The 10,915-nt window shown below is 32.6% G+C and overlaps 1 protein-coding gene across 1 annotated transcript in view; it reads right to left on the reverse strand.

The window, feature by feature from the left end:
• Positions 1–6,916: 6,916 nt before the first annotated feature.
• Positions 6,917–10,915, reverse strand: part of LOC137624989 (vasopressin V1b receptor-like) — a 4,807-nt gene continuing 808 nt past the window's right edge. The window contains exons 1-2 of the mRNA XM_068355925.1: positions 10,349–10,915; positions 6,917–7,207 (exon numbers count right to left, since the gene is read on the reverse strand). The exon at positions 10,349–10,915 is cut by the window's right edge and continues 808 nt beyond it. Coding sequence (XP_068212026.1) covers positions 6,927–7,207; positions 10,349–10,915 — 848 coding nt within the window. The 3' untranslated portion in view covers positions 6,917–6,926. The remainder of the gene's footprint in view (positions 7,208–10,348) is intronic.

The following is a 10,915-nucleotide window of genomic DNA, read 5'->3' on the forward strand; positions in this document are numbered from 1 at the left end:
TATATATATATATATATATATATAGTATACACATATATATATATACAAGTTTGTATAATATATGTATATATATCTATACATATATATTATATACAAACATATATGTATGTGTGTATACTATATATATATATATATATATATATATATATATATATATATATATATATATATATATATATATATAGTGTATATATATATATATACAGTATATAAATATGTATATATATACAGTATACATATATATACAGTATATATATATGTATGTGTGTATATATATATATATATATATATATATATATATATATATATATATGTATGTATATATATATATATATATATATATATATATATATATATATATATATATATATGTATATATATATATATATATTGAATCTGTGTGTGTGCATATCTATGTAAATATAATCCATCATTTTTGACGGTCGCGTACACTATAGCATGTGTTCATTTCTAGACGCAGTAATGTGGAGGAAGGGGTCGCAGTTACACTAGTTTTTTTTTTTTTTTTATTTATTGTCCGTTTCCTTATGTCTTTGTTCGTAACTATAACTTACTCTAAAATGGTCCCCTTTTAAGTAATAGAGAATTATTCTCTTTGAATTAACAATGATGACGTTAATAAGAAGAAAAGAAAAGGTATTGGTCTTTCCAACAACGGTGTTATAGTAAATCGTACCCTGGAGTCACATTTCACATTTAAAGTGGATTTCCCTACAACATTTTTGTTTAGTTATATGGTAGGTATTTATGGATGACTAAGAGGATTATAATATAATTATCACGTTCTATAAACGTGAACAGAAAAATGTATATTATTATATTATGTATATTATACTGAATGGCCTCCCAGGCTCTAGGGCAAAGCCATACGTCCCAGTTCCTGAAATTTGCTTTGGCTTTGCTATACTCTTCACACTCCCTAAGAGAGATTAGGCTCCAAAAGGCACTAGAAGAGTTGGAAGACCCAGGCCTACATGGCTGAGGACTATGAAGCGCGAAGTAGGAGATGATGAATGGAGTAGTATTGGTTTAAAAGCTCAAGATAGAGACGACTGGCGAAATCTAACCGAGACCCTTTGCGTCAATTGGCGTAGGAGGATATGATGATTGTAACGGAGTTATGTGAAAAAGTGATTAGTGATTCTCAACAAAAAACGATGTTAGAATTCGGCTTTGTAAAAGACTTGGATCACAAAATAATTTTTTACAGACTGTTGATATTTTTCCTGCTTAATTTTCGAAAAACCTAAGTTTTTATGTTTTCTTAGTTTAGGGTTATTTTAGAGTATTTTAGTTGACTCTCTCTCTCTCTCTCTCTCTCTCTCTCTCTCTCTCTCTCTCTCTCTCTCTCTCTCTCTCTCTCTCTCTCTCTCATATATATATATATATATATATATATATATATATATATATATATATATATATATATATATATATATATATATATATATGTGTGTGTGTGTGTGTGTGTGTGTGTGTATGTCTAATTATTATTATTTACCACATATGAAATTATTTTTATTTATATATCCTTTAGGTTTTCAACTGAATCTCTTTTCTAGTAGAAAAGGACCGATTTGCCGAAATATTACCTAAGCATCTGTCATTCTCTCTCTCTCTCTCTCTCTCTCTCTCTCTCTCTCTCTCTCTCTCTCTCTCTCTCTCTCTCTCTCTCTCTCTCTGAAAATCCATCACCTCCTGAATCCTCCGCTTCAGTGTGCCTTGTCGCTTCAAGTATTCAAACTTCAAAAATAAGCCTTGAAATGTCATGAGCCTCCTCCCTATCTCCAGCTTTCTATCAACGGTTATTGCACAAGTTACTATTTCTTGCATCCCATCATGATCCGTCCGCGACGAAGTTATGAAATATGCTGAGGTGTCTTGGTAGGACAATGATCCTTTTGAGTTCGGTATGTTGGTGCTTGTTGTTCCTCAAAGACGTCAGTCATAAGACATAAAGAACGAACTTTTGTGTTCCAGTTAGGGCGGATGTCTTACCTAACTTAACCCGACCTGACGTTCCGAAAGTGATATGGGAAGTGCTTCGATGACGTCAGAGCTGGTTGTGGTGGCTTATTGGAAACGTCCTTGCCTGGCGATCGCGGGACTAGGGTTCGAGTCCCGCTCAAGCACTAGTTTTTTTTTGTAGTGTCTGCAACCTCATCATCCTTTTGACCTTAGGAAGGTGGTTTTGGGAAGCCTATAAGTCTACCTGCTGAGTCATCAGCAGCCATTTTCTGGCCTACCGTGTAAAATTGCTTGCTTGGGCGCTGATCATATATATATATATATATATATATATATATATATATATATATATATATACTATATATATATATATATATATATATATATATATATATACTGTATATATATATATATATATATATATATATATAATATATTTATTTATTTATATATATACTGTATATATATATACACATATATATGCTGTATATATATATATATATATATATATATATATATATATATATATATATATATATATATATATATATATATTTATCTATGTATATTCAGCCTCTGGGTCATTGGCATGCCAGTTAGGGCATTGTCACTGTCCCTGCCTCTGCTATTCATGAGTGGTCTTGAAACCTTTAAACTCATTCATGTACCGATGACCTTGTCCCCCGGAAAAACGAGAATAACAAAAATCCTATTTCCTCATAAAACAAGGCAAGATAGTTTAAAAATTGTTCAATACTTCGTAGCTACATACTCCTTTATATGTGTGGTTGAACTAAAACTGAATATCAAACGGCAGCCTGTTCAGGACAGGTTAAATTGAAAATGATGGATGTATTATAAAAAAAACAAAAAAACTAATTGTTCAAAAGTAACGAAATATAGAAATCTAAACTGAATATTAGTCATGATTTCGGACTGTAGATTATTTAATACGTAAGGATATTTACTTAGATTATGAAAAGAGATATTTAGAAATGAAAAATTACAGGAAATTTGTAAATAATCGAGATCCAAGAAAGCGAATAAATTTTTATTTTCGGGCCAAGGCTCGGTTCCCAAGAGGTCAAATCTCTCGAAGGATTAAGGTTAGATTCGACTATAATTTCTTTCGCCAAAATTGAAGAATTCGTCACTTGTTTCTTTGATTGTGAGCAACTTTACACAAAAACTACTGTGCCGATTTTGAACAAACTTACGTTTGTAATATATTTGATAAAGTACATCAAAGTACAAGTCTGCAGTAGTACTTCAAAAACAATCGCTCTGTTAAGTAGAAGGCATCATTACGCAAAAACTACTGAACCAAGTTCAACGAAATTTGGTAAACATGTAGGATATGACCCAAGGACAAATCCATTAGATTTTGAAGAAAATGCATCCAAGTACAAGTACGCAATGGAGTTGCAGCATTTTAAAATAAAGACTGCTTGGCCTATCGAAGGCATGCTCTATACCGAGTGCGCCTTTATTGCAGGGAATCCAGGTTTTCTAAATGAGAAAAGGCCAAATATATATAGTATTTAACACCTGCCTTTTTCCATATTGCTAAAGGTCAACCGATTTAAAAAAAAAATGCCAAATTTTAGGTTTTTAACCAATTTTAAAAAAAATGCCAAATTTTATGTTTTCTGGCCCCCAAAAAAGGCCAAACTGGCAACCCTGCGGCCATCCGTACCAACTGATAGGTTATCCTTGGATGAGTTGTGAGCGCTGGGGAGATTTTTCTTAATCATAATATTATAATCATCTGTCGCCGTAGTTAGGTTAATCAGGCCTGAGGCCAACTCTGAATCTTAGTTTAATTAGCATCCTGTAATTAGATCGAGATTTGGTAGGGGTGTTTTCTAGTTATTATGAAACGCCTTATTACAGTGTCGTTATTAAAAGGCTATACCAGTAATTCAGAGAAGAAAATTTTCTTTTAATATTTACTTTGGATAATAGTATTTTTTTTAATGAAAACCTGGGTCTTTATATATATATATATATATATATATATATATATATATATATATATATATATATATATATATATATATATATATACATACATACATACATATACATATATCTATGTATATGTATATATATGTATATATAATGAAAACTTGGCTCTTTATATATATATATATATATATATACATATATAATACATATATATATATATATATATATGTATGTATATATATACATATATATGTATATGTATATATATATATATATATATATATATATATATATTATATATATATGTATATTTACATACATACATAAATATATATATGTATATATATATATATATATATATATATATATATATATATATATATATATATATATACACGCACGTGCATGTGTATGTATGGATGTATGTTGTTTATATATGCATATATGTAAACAGTATGTATGCATGAATATATATAGACTGTGCACTCATAATAAATTTTGTGTACTACATTTGGTATAACTCATGTTTGGTTTCAAGTTACCATGCCATTGTATGTGCTTTTATATCTCTCCGTAAAGATCGATCATAACAAATAATATTAACTCTCACTCACATGTCATATGATGTTTATCTCATTTCTCATATTACAAGGCTACATAAGATAAAACTCAACATACTTTTCAATCTATTATCAATAATCAGCATAGTAAAGCAATAATATTTTTTCCTGAATGTAGCCATAGTATTCACATGAAATCTGTAGTCTTGAACCAAGACTTATGTTTAATTGGAAGTGGCAAAATGTCTTATGTATATATATATATATATATATATATATATATATATATATATATATATGTATATATATATATATATATATATATATATACATATATATATATATATATATGTATATATATATATATACATACATATGTATATATATATATATATATATATATATATATATATATATATATATATTTATATATATATATATATATATATATATATATATATATATATATATATATATATATATATATATATATATATGCAAGATATATGCAAGACATAGAACTCACGACTATTCACGAAACAAAAACCCTTGTCGTATCCAGAGTGTACTTACAACAAAGGCCTCTGGTAAGAGTTCCGCGTGGTATTTTCAGCTTTTCAATGCCAGAGTTCTCTTCAGTTTTCAAACTTCCACTTTTATGTTTGGGTGCCATGAACTGGTGGATAAATCGATATCTGGCAGATGTATTTTGCGTCAGCCTGTGAAATCTATCGCTGGAACGGCCTTTTTTTTCCTCCTGGAACGGGCCGTTTTTCCTCGTTGAACGGGCTGTTTTTCCTCCTGGAACGGGCTTTTTTTCCTCCTTGAACGGGCTGTTTTTTCCTCCTTGAACGGGCTGTTTTTCCTCCTGGAATGGGCCGTTTTTCCTCCTTGAACGGGCTGTTTTTCCTCCTGGAATGGGCCGTTTTTCCTCCTTGAACGGGCTGTTTTTCCACCAGGAACGGGCTGTTTCGAAGCATCAAGTCTGTCTTTGGCATGTACCAAAATAACACGCCTGGATATATGTGAAAACGCATTTTCTGCCTTTTTAAAGAATCGACCTATACGGGAAACGTTTCAATTATCTAGACTTTTAACCTTATGTTCTGTCCTTTTAATTGTGGAAAATCACTGGCTGGGAGACATCTTTACTGGTAACTTAGATATTATATAGCTCCAGCAATTTAATTCTGTATTTGTCACTTTGGCTCACTTCGGAACTTTATCTTTGCCTTTATGGTGTATCAGCTCTTATTTTTGTTATTTACGTAATATTAAACAGGAAACTAAATAATAATTACATTTGTATCCGATTGAATAAAATTTTACAGCTGTTCATCCAGTTTTATGAATTTTTAATTACTTTCGTGACTTAACGTTCGCGATATGATATAATTTAATAACCTATGAAAGAGTTAATAACTAATTAATGTAAGAAAAATATTTTAACCAATGTATAGATAACAGACACAATAACTTGTCGATTATGTGAAAATTGAAATTCACAAATTCTCAATATCCTCTTCTTAGGTAAAATTTGATGCGCGTTATATTTATTTGAATATTCCTTTTTTCCGGGCTTTTTGCTTTTTTGAAGTTACCACTTGTACGATATTAGTATATTGTGTATTATGCCATTAGTGTATCGAGAGTTCTTTTATATAACCTTTATTTATTTAATGTATACAATGTTTCAAATGCCCTTATTTTTCTCTCTCTCTCAATCTTTGTCTCATTATGAATAACTGTTTGCTTCTTTTACTCGTGAGGTTAGTATTCTTTAGGACGTAGTTAATTTGCGTCACTTTACTACTTCTCTTATTATTATTAAATGTAGCAAAGATAATGTCTCAAAGATAATTAAAAGCTAATTGAGAATTGTTTTAAAAATTAGAGAGACTTTTAGTTTTTAAAGTAAATAATAGAGCCGTAGTCAATTCTTTGTTCGTGTCACAGACCTGTAGTCAAGTCTTTGTTTAAAAACTAATTGAGTCTGGTTTCAAAAAGTGGTGATAGATTTTTAGTTTTTAAAGTAAATGGTAGAGCTTTTTTAAATAGCCTGGTGGTACACTCAAGAAAAAGTCTTATTCGGGATACTTTACCACTTTTTAAACTATTTTTTCTATTTTAAATAGCCTGATGGTACACTCATGAAAAAGTCTTATTCGGGATACTTTACCACTTTTTAAACTATTTTTTCTATTTTAAATAGCCTGATGGTACACTCAAGAAAAAGTCTTATTCGGGATACTTTACCACTTTTTAAACTATTTTTTCTATCTTAAATAGCCTGATGGTACACTCAAGAAAAAGTCTTATTCGGGATACTTTACCACTTTTTAAAGTGCATTAAAATCCCCGAACAACAGCGTCCACATCACTGTCCCTTCCCACTTACTTAACCCCTTTTTAAGTAATAGTATGCCTATTGCTGAAGGAATCTTCCCTCGACGAATGAACCAGCTGGTTGTTGCCCTCGGTCGTCGTGAAAACCGTCAGTCTGATGTTCTTGTTGCTGTTGGAGCTCCTGAAGGTGTTGCTCCTGCGGTGGCCTCCGAAGCGATTCTGCTTCGGGCAGCTGCAGAGCGACCGCAGGACCTGCGACAGGTTCTCGTTGAAGCCCAAGAAGATCCAAGGGTTCACCACGCTGTTCAGGGAGGACAACAGCGTCAGGATCGTGAAGGCTGCTCCTGCGATAGGAAGAAATTAAATTCGATTATTGGTTTAGAGTATCCTATGGTGGGTTTTGTGATACTTATTATTATTATTATTATTATTATTATTATTATTATTATTATTATTACTTGCTAAGCTACAACCCTAGTCGGAAAAGCAAGATGATTTAAGCCCAGGGGTCCCAACAGGGAAAATAGCCATGTGAGGAAAAGAAACAAGGAAAAATAGAATATTGTAAGAACAGTAACATTAAAATAAATCTTTTCTGTATAAACTATAAAAACTTTAACAAATTATTATTATTATTATTATTATTATTATTATTATTATTATTATTATTATTAACTAAGCTACAACCTTAGTTGGAAAAGCAGGATGCTATAAGCCCAAGGGTTCCAACGAGGAAAAATAGTCTATTGAGCAAAGGAAATGAGGAAATGAAAAGACCACAAGAGGGGTAATGAACATTTAAAATAACACAGTTTAAGAACAGTAACATCATTAAACAGACCTTTTATATATAAATTATAAAAAGAGATTTGTGTCAGCCTGTTCAGCATAAGAAGATTCAATGCACGTTTGAATTTTAAAAGTTCCACCTCTTCTTAGTCTACATCTTTTCCCACTTCTATGTGGGGTCGATGTTTCTTGTCAGCTTTCTCCATCTACCTCTGTCCCACACCTCATCACCGGTTAATCCCTTTGATCGAAGGTCATCCTTAATACAGTCCACCCACCTTCGCTTTGGTCTCCTTCTCCTTGTTCCCTGTACCTCCATTTCCATTACTCTCCTCCCAATATACTGTTCATCCACCTATTCAACTACCTGATTAAGACCCTTCCACAACTTGGAAAGGGATTTGCTGTGGCGTCTTTCAGCCACTATTTTTTTCCAAAGTATAAAGGTCCCTGCATTCCAGTACCTTTCTCACCTTTCCAGCACCTTCCTGGCCCCATTTACCTCCGTTCTCTAATAACTTATACTTTTTGAAGCATTTGCAACAATCTTTTAACATAAATTCCCAATATGAGAGTCTTTTACCTCAAAGTCTTTTTCCAAAATTTTGGTAAATAGTTATGCTATCATTTATATATATATATATATATATATATATATATATATATATATATATATATATATATATATATATATATACACACACACATACATACACACTTTTCTCACGCTATCAGCTCTTCGTAGTTATCTTATACCAAAAACGGAAATATAATTCTACAGCTTTCACAACTTTTCCTTCAGTTGCTTTCATCGTGCATTCTTCAATTTCACTGAACAATGTTAAGTTTATCATATTCATCCTTTTCATTGTTTTCCTTTTCTGTCATAACCTAGTATCTAGCATCCACTCTCTCCTACGTAAACTGCTTCTCTGAGTTACATTCTCCTTTACTTACCCAAACAAATTTACTCCTGTATATTTAGTCACTGTTTTATAGCTCCATTACATTAAAACATCAAATAGCGAAGGCGACACACCACTGTTTCATCCTACATCCGCGTTTATACCAAACAGGCACACTTCTGGTTAAGCAGTCTTACAAAAATCTTACTTCTTGTACAAAATCTTCAATATAGTTTAATTGGCGTCAATGACCTTAGATGGCAGGATGCCAGAAAACCTCAAATCAATCAATCAATCTATCAATAGAGTTTAAATTGCATTACTTTGATACCTCACCACTCATGTGCATTTACATCAGCTTTTTCGTCATTTCCCTAGTCTTCACCCATTGCTTCTTTTCAATATTAACAGCCCATTGAAATTTTTGTGAAATTTTTATTCCTTTACCAAAACTTTTAAATGCTTATTCTATCAATAGACTGTAATACACTCGTCAGAATCCATCTCTACGTTTGTATCTTCTATTTAAGGAGGACACTCCCAAAATCAAACCATTGTTCTCTAGTTATGGGTAGTGCCATAGCCTCTGTACTATGGTCTTCCACTGTCTTGGGTTAGAGTTCTCTTGGTTGAGGGTACACTCTGGCACACCTTTTTATCTAATTTTTCTTCCTCTGGTCTTGTTAAAGTTTTAATAGTTTATATAGAAAATACAGTATTTATTTTAATGTTACAGTTCTTAAGATATTTTATTTTTCCATGTTTCCTTTCCTCACTGGGCTATTTTCCCTGTTGTGGCCCCTGTGCTTATAGCATCCTGCTTTTCCAACTAGGGTTGTAGCTTAGCAAGTAGTACTACTACTACTACTACTACTACTACTACTACTACTACTACTACTACTACTAATAATAATAATAATAATTTGTTCATTATACTTTTTCTTTACATTTATCAAACTTTTGTACTACTTGATATTGCTCAGGAAGTGTTTTTCTTTTCATCCCCTCCTTTGCTTCTGGCGTCAGTGGCCACTGCAGCTATGACGTCATATAACTTATAATCAATCAATTAATCTCCTTTTGTTCTTTTATCATAACGTTAAAGATTTTTCTCCCGTCCCTTGACGGTTTCTTGGAATATCCCCCCTCATCAGTTTAGTCTAATTCTTCCTGTTCCCGTGTATGTAAGGTTGATAAATCTGTATGTCTTCATATGCGCAAAGAAACTGCACACAGCCGCCTATGTCCTTCATACTGTAAATGTCTATTAGTGCCATAAAGCATGTGGATATTTCAACATTCATAAAAGCACAGGTGAAAATTATTTTTACCTCCATTTAAAGGAATTTTGGAAGCAACATTTTAAACATAGTGTTGAATCGTTATTGTTAGATGAAATAGATAACAAAAGCTGGAGATAAACTTTAAGAATAATTGTAATTGCTTCTGAAATGCAGTAAAATAATCCAAATAACTCTTAATTCTTTCTATGATAAACTGAACTACGAGGTTATGCAATTCTAAGAGAGGTTGAAGGTACTATCATAAACAGTCCCTTTGTTTACTAGCTATATGCATTCCAAGCGAAGGTATGGTATTTACATAAGTTCAATCACCGTGATTATTTCTTCAACTATTTTGGCTTTATATTCCATTCATAAGATATGCTGTTGAGTATTTAGTGCTGACCGCATATTTCTGAAGAAAATACTAGGCTCCAAGACTGCAGAATTTTGAAGAAAATAATAATTCTAAAGATAAAGGTAACATTTTAGCATACGGGATTCTTACCATTGTAGAAAGGCGAAGAGGCTGCATGTGGATCCCAGACGTGCCAAAGCTGCACTGAGATGAACGGTGCCGAACAGCTGATGTAACACAAGATGATGGTCACGGTTAGTTTGACCGTCTTAATCTTCGCCCTACTTATACTGCGAATGGAATGAACTCGCGGATTAGTTTGTGGGTTGCATGTTATTCTGTGCACTGGGTTGTTTGACTCACTCGTCTCCGGAGATGTCTTCATGCTTGGAAGGAGAACGGAGTGGGTATTAGATCTTGGCAGGGTGTTGCCCCCACGTAGCTGAGGCTTGTGGAGACATGTCGAAACGTTGCCGCCTGTTGTCAAGCAGCTTCTCTGTTGTCTCAAATGTACCAACAGCTGCGGTCTCCGTCTCTCTTGACAACACTCCCCATGTTCGTCCATTTGCTTGAGCTTGAAGTTGACCCAAAGAGTCTTGCAAATGCATGTATAAGCAAATATTAGGATAATGAGAGGCAGTATAAATACAGACACTGCATACCATGTCACATATGCTCTAGGGCCCCATGGTGGTATAAAGGAAGCCCAACAATCCC

The sequence above is a fragment of the Palaemon carinicauda genome, chromosome 31, assembly GCF_036898095.1.
Source record: "Palaemon carinicauda isolate YSFRI2023 chromosome 31, ASM3689809v2, whole genome shotgun sequence".
Lineage (NCBI taxonomy): Eukaryota > Metazoa > Arthropoda > Malacostraca > Decapoda > Palaemonidae > Palaemon > Palaemon carinicauda.